General features: G+C 36.6%; 1 protein-coding gene across 11 annotated transcripts in view; it reads left to right on the top strand.

Moving 5' to 3' along the window:
* Positions 1 to 12925, top strand: part of MARK1 (microtubule affinity regulating kinase 1) — a 119263-nt gene extending 106338 nt beyond the window's left edge. For 6 of the 11 annotated variants that reach the window (XM_073338840.2, XM_073338843.2, XM_073338838.2 and 3 more), the window contains 4 exons: positions 1643 to 1804; positions 2569 to 2823; positions 7764 to 7808; positions 10889 to 12925. In XM_073338840.2, the coding sequence (XP_073194941.1) occupies positions 1643 to 1804; positions 2569 to 2823; positions 7764 to 7808; positions 10889 to 11243 (817 nt within the window). In that variant the 3' untranslated portion in view covers positions 11244 to 12925. Of the gene's footprint in view, positions 1 to 1642; positions 1805 to 2568; positions 2824 to 7696; positions 7809 to 10888 lie in introns of those variants that run through there. The other 5 variants (XM_073338839.2, XM_073338842.2, XM_073338844.2 and 2 more) reach the window with 4 other exon arrangements.
* Positions 12926 to 14678: the final 1753 nt, after the last annotated feature.

The raw sequence follows: 14678 nt of genomic DNA, 5'->3' as shown, positions 1-14678 counted from the left end.
TCTTCCTGGTGGATACCTTGGATCTGTAGGGTTAGGAGGCCTTGCCCTTATGTACTCTGAGACCTTCAAAGCTCTTTCCACTAAAGGGGGAGATTTCCTAAAAACCTCATGAGGAGAATTCGACTGAGGTTTTTAACTTATTGCAGTCTGCTCCTATGAGCTTCTTTGTAGGATAATCTATCTGATCCAAAAGCTAAAATCCTTGTGCTTTTGTTAACATCAGAGTCTTTTTATGTGTTGGTTACTATCCATTAATTTAGAAATCTGCAATATAAAAAGTGAGTATTTCCTAACTGTTAATGTAGATTGTCAGTGCTTGTAAGAAGTGGTTGACTTAGGGAAATTTCAATTACTAGCTACACACATTTGATGTTCAGTTTGTATTTAGTATTTCAATTGGGAGCATAAAAGTGAGTCAATTCTGACGTTAGTTATCTTTGGTAACTGTTGCAAGCAGTATAGGATCATCTTCTCCATACACCTCTGCCCAATACCCTGTACTCCAGTCCTGACTTGCAGTGGTTTTGCTTATTTCAGTCTTGTGACAAACTAAGCAGAGACTATGAATTATGAAAAATTGAGTGGTCACTTTGATAGGTGAATAAATGTCCACTGGTGACTAAAAAAGCAATAACTATTTGAGCCTATGGCTCCAGAGGTGCAAGTTTGAGGCAGTAATGTGATACATGAGGCACATTCTCAGGATGATCAACTTCTGATGGAAATATTCGGTATGTGAAAGTAAGTGTGTGTGTGTGAGTGAGCGAGAGAGAGAGACTACATTAAAAGAGTATATAAGATGCAACATCAAGCACTGAAAAGTTAGGCAATGCCAGAATTAGAGTTGTCTGAACAGCCTTAATTTGGCACCTCTGTGCACATACATTATGATACAGTCTTTAATTACATGATCACATACTATCTTTGGAGATTTTAGATGCTAAAATCTAACAAGTCTCTAATGAGTGTGTGTAAACTGAGATATTTGAAAGGCTGTTAACTTGACCAAATTGGGGCAGATTTTCACAAGAACTGTAGAAGGTACGTCTCTGACCAATTTCAAGTGCCTGCTGGAAAGCATAAGGGTACTAGAGTTTTCATTAAAAAAAAAAAAAAGTGTCAGACTGTTTCTCAATGGGAAAAGGTATTTTTTGCTCGTGTCATTCTGAGAAACAACCAAACTGTTTTGGATGAAGTTTTCCCCACACAAAAAAATCAGACTGAGGCTAGACACCTAGCATTTAAGCCCAAACAGTTAAAGTTAGGGAAAGTTATAATGGACAGTATGCTGGTAAACTTACTGAAAAAAGTTATTCTTTAGCTTCTCGTCTATTTAAAGAAAAATAGTCTTATCTATATGAATGTAAGCAATCAAAAGCCATCCCACAGCATCCTCGAATGAGATTTTTTCCATAGAAAGTGATTGCAAAAACATGCATTTTTACCAAGAATAACATTGTTTCTGTGACTAATCATTGTAAGTCTGTTGGTTTGGTTTGGTTTGTTTTGTAATTTTATTGAAGAGTTTTTATCTAGTTTCAGGGTTTGACATAAACTTTTCTGTTGTTGGAATTGACTTTTAAGCACATCTAACGTGTTTTTTCTTACTGTTGTGGCCCTCCTGCCTTTCTTGTGATAAAAGCCTAACAGAAATGTCTGCGAGTAGCACATCTTCTGCAGGCTCTGCTGTTGCATCTGCTGTATCAACACGACCTCGACACCAGAAATCTATGTCTGCCTCTGGTCATCCTATAAAAGTTACGCTGCCAACCATCAAAGATGGCACTGAAGCTTATCGACCGAGGTAACATAATACTTAGCATTTGCATAGTGTTCTACATCTTCAAAATTCTGTACAAACTATTGTAAACATAAATATATTAATATAGTGTATATACTCTTAATGTTTTACATCATACAGTACTCCAGTAGAGTTTTAAAATTGTATTCATTTGAGTAACAATGCTACATATTGTTTAGATTCAGTTTTGACCATGACACATCATGTTTTGCTCATATCACACAATAAATTCATGTCTCTGAACTAGATCTCTGTCATCAGATAATTCCTGGAAAACCGCAATAGCTACATGCTTATCTGATGCAGACTCAACCCATAGAGTAGATATGCGGACATATTTAAACTGAATTATAAATTTTAAACCTGTTAGCACTGAAGATTACTTTGCACCTATTGGTGTCAGGAAAAGCACTATAAAATCTCATCTTTAGTGTCAAGGGCTTAAAACTGGTATCACAATAATATATATTTTTGTGTGTGTGTGTGTGGTGGGGTGAGGTGGTATGTGGCTTTTTTCAGCTGTGTTCCCTCAAGGAGAATGCTGGAAAGATTTCAGCTCTGACCACCTGACTTGTGTGTATTAGAGTTTGGAATCAGTTAGCATTTTTTTTTTTTTATAGGAGGAGTGAAGAGTCTCCCAAATTCTTTTTTTTTGCGAATACAGACTAACACGGCTGCTACTCTGAAACCACATGTTAAGAGAAGTTATTTATTTTTATTTATATATGGGAGGTTGTCCTGTGTTAAGCATTCTTCTGTTTTCCCAGCAGTGCAACTCAGAGAGTGCCTGCTGCTTCCCCGTCAGCTCATAGCATTAGCACTACTACCCCAGACCGAACCCGCTTTCCTCGTGGGAGTTCAAGTCGAAGCACTTTCCATGGTGAGCAGCTACGGGAGCGGCGTAATGCCACTTACAATGGACCACCTGCCTCACCTTCACATGAAACTGGTGCATTTGCACATGCTAGAAGGGGCACGTCAACTGGTATTATAAGCAAGATAACTTCCAAGTTTGTTCGCAGGTTAGTACCAGACTTTTCTGTGAAATTTTTTTGTTTGCTTTATTTCCTGTATATTTTTCACTTCCTCTAAGATAATAAATGAGATTTATTTTTCAAATTCTTAATTCTTTTTAGAGGATTTCCAGTATGACAATCTAGCATAAATGTAAATTTAATTAGAATAGGATTATCTTCTTGCTTTGTTTTACCCTTTCAGAACCCGCTTAGCTTTGCTTTTTTCTGTATTATAGCCATCCAGATTTGGCCAGCCATTCTCTTGCTTCTTTATCTTAAAAGAACAAAATTAGGGCTGTCCAGCGATTAAAAAAATTAATCTCATGATTAACAATAATAGAATACCATTTATTTAAATATTTTTGGATGTTTTTTACATTTTCAAATACATTGATTTTAATTACAACACAGCATACAAAGTGTACAGTACTCACTTTATATATATTTTTGATTTACAAATGTTTGCACTGTAAAAAACAAAAGAAATGGAAATTTTTCAGTTCACCTAATACAAGTACTGTAGTGCAATCTCTTTATCATGAAAGTTGAACTCACAAATGTAGAATTTTGGACAAAAACCCCCTGCATTCAAAAGTAAAACAATGTAAAACTTTAGAGATTACAAGTCCACTCAGTTCTACTTCTTGTTCAGCCAATTGCTCAGACAAACAAGTTTGGTTAAAATTTGCAGGCGATAACACTGCCTGCTTTTTGTTTACAATGTCACCTGAAAATGAGAACAGGCGTTCACATGGTACTGTTGTAGCCGGCGTCACAAGATATTTATATGCCAGATGCATTAAAGATTCATATGTCCCTTCATGTTTCAGCCACTACCCCAGAGGACATGTGTCCATGCCGATGAGTGGTTCTGCTCGATAACAATCCAAAGCAGTGCGTGCTGATGCATGTTCATTTTCATCATCTGAGTCAGATGCCACCAGCAGAAGGTTGATTTGCTCTTTTGGTGGTTCGTGTTCTGTAGTTTCCACATTGGAGTGTTGCTCTTTTAAGACTTCTCAAAGCATGCTTCACACCTCGTCCCTCTCAGATTTCGGAAGGCACTTCAGATTCTTAAACCTTCGGTCAAGTGCTTTAACTATTTTTAGAAATCTCACATTGGTATCTTCTTTGCATTTTGTCAAATCTGCTGTGAAAGTGTTTTTAAAATGAACATGTGCTAGGTCATCATCCAAGACTGCTATAATATGAAATATATGGCAGAATGTGGGTAAAACAGAAAAGGAGACATACAATTATCCCCCAAGGAGTTCAGTCACAAATTTAATTAACGCATTATTTTTTTGACGAGCGTGGAAATATGTCCTCTGGAATGGTGGCCAAAGTATGAAAGGGCATATGAATGTTTAGCATATCTGGCCCACAAATACCTTGCAACATGGGCTACAAAAGTGCCATGTGAATACCTGTTCTCACTTTCAGGTGACATTGTAAATAAGAAACAGGCAGCAGTATCTCCCGTAAATGTAAACAAACTTGTTTCTCTTAGCGATTGGCTGAACAAGAAGTAGGACTGAGTGGACTTGTAGGCTCTAAAGTTTTACATGGTTTTGTTTTTGAGTGCAGTTATGTAACAAAAAAAATCTACATTTGTAAGTTATACTTTCACGATAAAGAGATTGCACTACCCTACTTTTATGAGGTGAATTGAAAAGTACTATTTCTTTTGTTTATCATTTTTACAGTGCAAATATTTGTTATTAACTCATTAGTTAATATAAAGTGAGCACTGTACACTTTGAGTTGTGTTGTAATAGAAATCAATATTGAAAATGTAGAAAAACATCCAAAAATATTTAATACATTTGAATTGGTATTATATAGTTTAACAGTGCGATTAATCACAGTTAATTTTTTTAATAGCAATTTAATTTTTTGAGGTAATCGCCTGAGTTAACTGCGATTAATCAACAGCCCTAAACAAAATAGTCACATGTTTCATGCAGTAACTACAGTGTTTTCCTATTTACATCACTATAATAAAAATGGGGTTTGGTTGAACAACTGAAAGGATAGTTTGATTTATACATGAAAAGTCTCTCCATCTGCAAAATTGATATGCTCTCATTAAACAAATTATCATGTAACATTAAAGAGAACATTTACATTTTAATGATGAATTGTAATCAAGTGATATAGGTGTAATTAATTACAAAGACCATTCCTACAATAGCAAGATTAATAATCACTGGAGAACTCTCTCTGTTCAGACAAAATCAGTGTTTTCCCTATTCAGAGGTTATTGTAGAGAATTTTGGTTTCTCATTGAGCACAGTAAAAATGACATGTAAAAGTGTACACTGACTGCTAGCATCTGGAAATCCTCATTGGTGTCAACATTAAGTAACCTTTTTTCTTTCATTTAAACTTATTTTTGAAGCAATTAATAAAGAATCTGAAAGTCAAGGAAGCGCATCAGTGTTTACATATAACCATGATGGATGCTGTAGAAAAGCATAAGATATATAGATAAATTATTTTATCTTAAGTGACTATTTACATGATTATCTTTAAAGCTTTCTTACAAGAAAATTTAATTTTCACATTTCACTTATGTCTGGCAGTAGCTGATCAATTGATTTGAGTTTGAAACACCTGCAGGGATTTACCTACAGTTTTCAGGAAGTAGTAGGAAAGTTACAGAGGTTACAAATAGCACTCTACTGCAGAACTGTCAATTTCCCAACAGAATTAAATCCCATAGATCTTTGCTTTCTTTGAAGAATCATAATATCCTATATTAAATTCCAGATATGCTTTCTAGTCTTAAATCCCTTCATAAGTGACACTTGCCATTTTAATATAAGAATAGTTACAAGATGACAAGAAGCACACTGATCTCATGAACAAAATGTGATGGGGGAGATGAAATTAAATAGCATGATAGGTTCAAAATAAAAATCAGTCTGATCCTCTTAAAATAATATTAATCTAAGATGCTGACAATGTGTGGTTAATTGTCCAAATAAGATGTATTATAATCTACCTTTGCCAGAATTTCTTCCAAACTTGAAGATACAGAAATCTGAACCTACGTTAATGGCATTAGCGGCATATATATATAGTGGAAACGTTTTCATTTTCTGTTCTCTTTCTCAACATTACAACCCACTACAAAGTGCTCTGTCATTCCATTTGGGCAACAAAATTCCAAATGGGGTGAAGTGCATTTTCCACTAAGTAATTAATCATTTCAGGAGGATACAGTACTTGTTTGTCATTATAAATGTCATTCTGAGGCTATATTAAATCAAATGGTATGCATGTAACGTTGTGAAGAATGGTGATTTTTTTTTTTGTAGCCAGTTTAGACTTGACATTTTTCATCATATGCAGTTAGCGATAGATTTATATAGAACACACTGACAGTGTTCGGTCTCCTAATTCAATCAAACTTTAACAAAAAATTACTTCTGTGCATGATGGAGGATTTGTTTTTGTTTTAGATCTGATTATTAATTATAGTGCTAAAATTCTAAGAAAAAGCTACCTTTTGGTGTTTTCTTGGTGTCCGTGACTACAAGTCCTAAATTTTCAAACCTCAGACATTTTGCTGTTAACCCTTTTTTAAAAAAACACACACGCCAAAAACAGGTGGTTAGAATTGTTTCTCAGTAGTGTTAATCATTTCATCAAACCAAAAGCTTGACATTCCCTACCTCTCAGATCATTAATGGGGGTGCTTGCCTCAAAGATATTTTGTTATATTCTACCAATCTGATGTTAACTGTTTTGACTGTGTTTGGGTTGTCTCAGTCTTGATGTTGATAATTTATTTCTTAATGTCTTTGAATAATATAAAACATTACCCTAGTAAGCAATAGTTTTATATGTATACTGTTTACAAAGGTGTCCAGAAGGATTGTTTTTATTTTATTCTGTCAATTGTATGTGTTTTTCTGGTAAGCATGTAGGGTATTTATATAAAGTAAATGCTTTTAGACATTAGTTAAAATGCAGCTTGCTTAGGGTACAGAGTATTGAGGCTTTTTGTTGAAATGTGTATTAACAATTTGTGCCAAATTATACTTTCTAGAGGGTCAGTTACCTAGGTGTTTATATATAATAATTTTGAAGGGTGTTATGTGCTGGATTAAATAAATCTTTTAAAATATTTACTAAAATGCTTGTACTGCAGCACTGGGAATATACCCACTTATCAGATTTTGATACCTTGGCTTACATAATATGCATTGTACATATCTTTTTTTTTTTTTTTCAAATAGTCAGAGGCTACTAAAGCATATTGTTAAGTAATTATTTTACAAATCATGACGCCAATTCAGCAAGGTACCTAAGCACCTGCCTAACTTAAAGCCCATCAGTAGTGCTGTTGAATTCAATGGGATAATTTGTTCGTTTAAAGTTAAACAGATGCATATGTAACCTTTTGAATTAGGGTCTCGGGTTGATCCAAGAAACTCATGGGCATATGCTTAGCTCTAAATATGTAACCATGCTTAAAGCTAAACAGATGCCTAATGTTTCCAGGATTGGAGCCCAAGGGCCTGACCCAGAGAGGAGCTGAGCACTTGCAGCTAGCTATATTTGGCTTCAGTAGTAGTTGAGGGCACATAGCACCTCTCTGGTTCAGGTCCTTGTTGACTAAAGTGCTATAACTATACTTATTGGAATCATATATGGCCATTTTTCAGTCTGTATTAGGCCAGAACTCTGTAACTTATGCTAACCTTACCAAGAGTTTAAAAAAAAAAAATTACTTATCAGGGTTGCAATAAATTGAGGTATCATAAAGGGAAGTCAAACTTGCAGCTGAAAAACAGTACTTAACAAAAATTAGTAAATACAACATTTTTATGCTGAATTTTGCTCTGTAGTTACTTTAACTCTGTTATAGATATGGGTTCTCTTGACTTCTATTTTTCGTCTTTATCATTGAATCTCAACCTTAACTTTGTTTTGAGGGATCCAAGTGAAGGCGAAGCCAGTGGCAGAACTGACACCTCAAGGTGAGGAGCCACAATTAATACTTCGCTGCTAGGTCCTTTGTGTTAAAAGTTAAAGTGATTTCTGAAAGATTTTTAACCAGGATTTAAAATAGAATAGTGCCTAGATAACTTGTATTTTTAAAATGTTCTGTTTTGCGGTGGGTCTTTGCCCATCCCTCTTAATTCCCTGGAAATTCACTTTTTGATTTTTAAATACTTGTAGATATATGTTCAAAACTGTGTTTTGTATTGTACATTTTGTAAAGAAGCAAACTTGATAAGTTAACACATTACTATGAAAGCAATCCCAGCTACAAGATTAAACCAAATCATAAGGCTCTTCTTTAAACTTATCTTCTTATGTTTAATATTATTTAATATAATATAGATTTAAGTAGCAAATATATAGGTTAATACTTAATATGTACATGTAGTGTAAAAATATTTAATATAGTCACATATTGTATTCATCATTTAAAAGTCACTGTTCACCAACAGTGATCACCCTGCAATGTCTGAGGTGTCTGTGGTTCTTTACACTTAAAAAGAACAGTGGTATTCAGATATTGTTGGGTGGTAATTGTAAATATTGACTTTGTGTGGCAATCACTACACACACAAACAAAACTGTAGCTGTAACATAAGCAATAACATACTGTACAGTGTGTTCACCTCTCAGTATACGTTCTCTTCTAGCATGTCTCAGCATGTTGACTCTGCCTTTTTAATGTGTTTGGTAAAGCAGGTGTACATTCATGAAGCCTCTAATGAATAAACAGTGAACACACACTGCAGTTGTTGTTATACTCTAAAATGGTTAATTACAAAAAAGAATGGCTTCTTTCTAAGAGAAAACATTCAATAAACATCTGTATTTAAAAGAGCAGCAGCTCTTTAAACAGTATATGTTGCTTAGTATAACTAATATACTGAGTATGGTTTTGAATTACCTGTTTCAGCATTTTTTTTTCCTCCTATGTCCTTACGCTGCTGTGCTGCTGACCCTGTAGTATAGTCAGGTCTGTTAAGTTAATTAAGCATGGCAGTGGATTTCACCACTCATTCCTGTTCTCCAGCGATCTCTGCTGCTGCCTCCTGGTTATCCTCCAGCCTAGTATGTTTTGGGCATCAGGCCACTTCCTGAAATGCAAGCCGAGTCCAAACCTCGACTGCGCTGCTGTGCCAAGTCTTCTATACTGAGGTGGCTCTGTGGTGGCAGCAATGAAAATAAACCATCAATTTTTAATGTTTAAAAAGCATGCTTTTTTTTACAGCTATTTAGAGTGGTTCTGCTCTGAATAGTGAAAAGTTTATTAAATGAAGTGGCAGGTTATCTTTGTTTCCGGGGGGAGCCTCGTTGTTGACAAGAGCACTTTAAATATAGGGGAAGAGACTGCTTTCCTATGTGTTTGTAGAACAACTGGCACAGTTGAAGTAAAAATAATACCAGTAATGGCTGTCATAAAGGGCCTTGCCCAGCCGTGGTGGCCTTAGTGTAATTGAGTTAGGCAGTGCTTTGGGAACTAAGTTGCTTGCCCAAGAAGTACAAGTGGATAGGAGGTGGGAAATGAAAGGAGAACAGCAGGGATGCAAGGAAAGGAAATGGGGAAAACAAGGGTGAGGAAAATCTGGTCTGGAATTAACCTCCGCTCTTCGTTTAACAGACCCTGCCAAGGAAACACCCCCTCCTCAATAGTGGGTGATAGCATCAGCAGCTCTCGGGCATCTGGGAAAAGAAACAGCAGAATCTGGAACTCTTTTTAAATGAGCACTATTTTAAAAAACTGTGTTCCAAACTTACCTATGTTGAGTGATCTGATGGGTAAAGAAGCTTTATAGTCCCACTGTTTGTGTTCATTAGAAGATAATTACTTGGGATTTTATCTGTCATTTTATCAGCTAAAATGACATTTTTTGTCTCTTTTTCACTATTCTGTTCCGTGTCTTCTGGCTTTGTACTGTTATGAGAGACATAGAAGCTGTTTGCCCACCCAGTTGAGTAATTGTAATATAAAATTCTACTGCATCAGTTAAAATAGGATGTTGCAAAAATATAAGGTCACTTTAAAAAAGAGGAGAAAGAAGGGTCAAAAGTCCCTAAAGAATTTGTAAAAACAGGTTGGGTTAATTGTGAGCATAATGCTCCCCAATTTGTAAATATAGGAAATGAGTTTCTCTTCATGCACAAGCATGAAAGCGAAAACTTTTGTGTGGAATGCAGGGTGGGTTTCCTTCCTTTGCTGCTTTTACAGCATGTTTACACATCCAGACCTTGTGTCCCACAAATTAATACCTTTTGTTGATGTATGCTCCAAATGATGAGCTCAGTAGAACTCAAAAGATACTTTTTAAAATGTAGATTGCACTGTCTCCTGCTACAGCAGAGCAGAGGGATGTGTATCTGTAGTTTCCATTGCATATACAAAAAAAGCTTTGTTATCCGGCATGTTGGGGGAATGGGGGGTGCCGGTAAGTCAAAAATTCTGATTAACTAAATGGGAGGGAGTTTGGGTGTGGGAGGGGGCTCAAGGCTGGGGGTTGGGGTGCGGGCTCTGGGAGGGAGTTTGGGTGCAGGAGGGGGCTTGGGGCAGGGGGTTGGGGCATGGGAGGGGTTGCGGGGAGCCGGGTCCTGGCGGCACTCACCTCTGGCAGCTCCCCGCAAGTGGCAATATGTCCCTTCTGCTCCTAGGCAGAGGTGCAGCTCCTGGCCAATGGGAGCTGCGGAGCCAGCACTCGGGATGGGGTAGGGGCAACGCACAGAGCCTCTGTGGCCGCTCCTCTGCCTAGGAACAGCAGGGACATGTCACTGCCTGTGGGGAGCCGCCCAAGGTGAACGCCGTCTGGATCTGGCACCTCAAAACACCTCCTGCGCCCCAACCCTCTGCCCTAAGCTCCCTCCCGCATCCAAACTCCCTCCCTGAGCCCGCGCCCCTAACCCCCTCCTGAAATGCCAGTTTCTAGAGCTTTCTGGTTGGTAAAGTGCCGGGTAACACAGCTTTACTGTATTATAGTTAGGATTTTCTTAAACTTTATTACCTTCTAGCACTTGTATCTATTGTATGGATTTTACTTTTGAGTATGCAACATGTTTTTCTCCCCAGGAGTGCTTCTGGGGAACCAAAAGACCGAGAAAAGGAGGATAGCAAAGATTCCAAACCACGTTCTTTGCGATTCACGTGGAGTATGAAGACCACTAGTTCCATGGACCCGAATGATATGATGAGAGAGATTCGAAAAGTGTTAGATGCTAATAACTGTGACTATGAACAAAAAGAGAGGTTTTTGCTCTTCTGTGTTCATGGTGATGCACGACAGGATAGTCTTGTTCAATGGGAGATGGAAGTCTGCAAATTGCCACGATTGTCACTCAATGGAGTCCGCTTCAAGAGAATATCTGGGACGTCTATTGCATTTAAGAACATTGCATCCAAAATTGCAAATGAGCTTAAGCTGTAAAGAGAAACTAAATTTATGGGATCAGGGAAAATTCATACGTGAACTACACTTACGTTTTGAATGTACTGGTTACGCCTAGTGTGATTGGCCTGTGAAACTCCTCATGTAGAAATTGTCCCTATTGCAATAAGGTTATACATAGTTATTCTGAATTGTAAAATTAAATTCAGTATGACCTATACTAAATAACTGTAGCTAAAGAAGTTATGTTCACATGTACAGGTAAGTATATAGAGCATTCTGTTCATTTTATGTTCATAGAGTTGTATAATAAAAAAGATGATTGCTTAAATACAGATCTTGTATAGTTGTCTAGATTTCTGCACAAAAGTGTATGTTTGATGCTTTGAGTTGAAAAAGTTCTTCCCTATCACTATTTACATTTTTGGTGGTTTTAATAATTCTTCTATCATGCATTTTTTAAAACTGTGTCCAGAGTCAAAATGCACAAAAAATAGTTTTCACAACTGTAGCATGACCATTTTTAGTTATTTAAAAATCATATGTGAATTTGAATCAGAAGTCGATAAATCGGCTTTTGTGGTACACAAAACTGTTCCTACTTATGTTTGGTTCTTATCCTTGCTATTGGACAGTATTTAGCTGAAAAATACAAACATGTTTACAGTGTTGGCACTTACAGATTTAAAAAGATTATTTTGCCTTGGGCCGGCTGAGAGCTGCTGGGGAACAGAAATCCCATCTAGGTAATGTTTTGTGTGCAAATTATAATGCTTACTCTCATGGCCCATTGAAAATGTAGCATCAAAATGGAGAAGAGTAAATTATTTCATTTAAATAATATGATGTAAAATATCACTTGTTTGCTGCCTTCAATATATTGCAAATTCTAGTGTGTGGAAATATATTAATGTTGGGACTGTTTCATAGCACAAAATAATTTGAAGTGTTGACCAATTGTATGAGTTAATTATACCACCTCAGGAATTTAAATGGCTTTTGGAATATTTGCCCCCCAAAGACAACATGCAATTCCTTATGATACTTTACTACTAAACAATAATGGTTGATTTATCTTATGTGATTGTACAATTTGTTCCCATGTAACTTGTTTGTGTTTAATATTTTACCAGATTTCTTGTATTTATACCACATCATTATGCCTGTAATGTGCAGCTTTGTAATTTAGGCATTTGCCTATGGAAAAAAAATTTCCTTCCATAATTAGTAATATAAACTATGTAAAACCACTAGTAATGGTACCTTTTAATACTTGTTCTTTTGTACTGAATTAACCATAGAGGTTGGTTGTGCAATGTTATTTAATGTCGTAATTACTGTAATATCCCCCTATATGCACACTCTCGTGGAGAATAGAAAGTTCATTCAAAATCTGTCACTTTAAAAAAAAATTTAAAGCTGTGGTAAACTGTAACTCTAAATTAGAAGGCTGTAAGTGTAGCTAATATGCCATTCAATAATGGCTTCTTGACAGAGGTGGATTTTACATGCTGTACTATACTGTGATGTAGCTTTCTGTAACAGTTATATTCTGAAATGAACGTGTATTGTTGCCTTAGAAAAAGGGTGGTGTTTGGAAAGAAACAACTGTAGCCCCTTTTTACCTGGTGTTTATTCAAACAAATTTTGATGCAAGTCATCTTGATTCACTTTCACTGGTGCACTCTATTAAAACTTACTTGAACAGTTCTCATACTAAAGCGCTTGTCGTTTGCCCTTAATCAAAATGAAAACCTATTCCGAGGAGATATTTTTATTATGCAACAGTCTTAGAGGTCTCTTTTGCAGTTATGTATTTTATTTGTTCCTTTGGTTTACAAAAAAATGTCTGTGTTGCGCAAAATCAATCCCTGCATAATTTTTATGGTCCCACTGATCAAAGTGCTGAGCATCTTCTAGAAGGTGCCAGTGGGGGTTCAGGGTGCTTTGCATCTTATAGAATTGCATCATTGGTACACATCTAGATCCATGTCCCAGTTTTTGTAAGTAATCTCTTAGTTGCCCAAGGAGCTCCTTCATATGTTCCCCACAAATCTGCTTCAGGAATGATTTAGATATCTATGCAATTTATCCATGAATCATAAGAACGACCATACTGGGTCAGACCAATGGGCCATCTAGCCCAGTATCATGTCTTCTGAAAGTGCCAGATGCATCAGAGTGAACAGAACAGGGCAATTTATTGAGTGATCAATTCCCTGGCATCCAGTCCCAGTTTCTAGCAGTTAGAGATATAGGGACAACCAGAACACAGGGTTTCGTCCCTGACCATCTTGGCTAATAGTCATTGATGGACGTATCCTCCATGAACTTACCTAAAATTTTTTTTTTTGAACGCAGTTATACTTTTGGCCTTCACGACATTCTCTGGCAACGAGTTCCACAGGTTGACTGTGTGTTGTGTGAAGAAATGCTTCCTTTTGTTTGTGTTAATCCTGCAGTTTACTAATTTCATTGGGTGACCCCTGGTTAATATGATATGGGAAGGGATAAATAACATTTTTTTTCCATGCCATTCATATCCCCCCTCAGTTCTCTCTTTTCCAAGCTGAACAGTCTTTTTAATCTTTTCTCATATGGAAGCTGTTCCATACCCCTAATCATTTGTATTGCCCTTCTCAGTACTTTTTCCAATTCTAATACAACTTTTTTGAGATGGGGAAACCAGAACTGCACCCAGTATTCAAGGTGTGGGTGTACCATGGAGCTGTATAGTGGCATTATGGTACTTTCTGTCTTATCTATCCCTTTCCTAATAGTTCCTAACATTGTATTAGCTTTTTTGACTGCTGCTGCCCATTGAGCAGACCTTTTCAGAGAACTATCTGCAATGACTCCAAAATCAGTTTCTTGAGTGGTAAGCATAATTTTGTATGTGTAGTCAGGATTATGTTTTCCAATGTCCATTACTTTGCACTTATCAACATTGAATTTCATCTGCCATTTTCTTGCCAAGTCATTCAGTTTTGTGAGATCTCTTCATAACTCTTTGCATGCTGCTTTGGACTTAATTATGTTGAGTAATTTTGTATCATCTGCAAACTTTGCCACCTCACTTTTACCCCTTTTTCCCAGATCACTTCTGAATATGTTGAACAGCACTGGTCCCACCCCCATTTTTTATTGGATTTCTGTTTTTGTACCCTCTCTAAACTCCGTGAACACTTCACAGTCACCATCACCATCCTGATCAGGTGATCAGTACTCCATTTCTACTGCTACACTCTTTTATTATTCAAGCATGGAATTTCTATCCATAGAAATTCTGAGGTACAACTTGTTTCATTTAAGATTGTTAGTATGTTTGACTGTGTTTTCTTTCACATACAGTGCTACTCCCCCACCAGCACGACCTACTCTGTCATTCCTGTATATTTTGTACCCGAGTATTACCGTGTCCCATTGACTATCATCATTTCACCAAGTTTCTGTGATGTCTGTTATATCAATTGT

This window comes from Lepidochelys kempii, chromosome 3, assembly GCF_965140285.1.
Source record: "Lepidochelys kempii isolate rLepKem1 chromosome 3, rLepKem1.hap1, whole genome shotgun sequence".
Lineage (NCBI taxonomy): Eukaryota > Metazoa > Chordata > Testudines > Cheloniidae > Lepidochelys > Lepidochelys kempii.
This window is presented reverse-complemented; position numbering and strand designations above follow the sequence as displayed.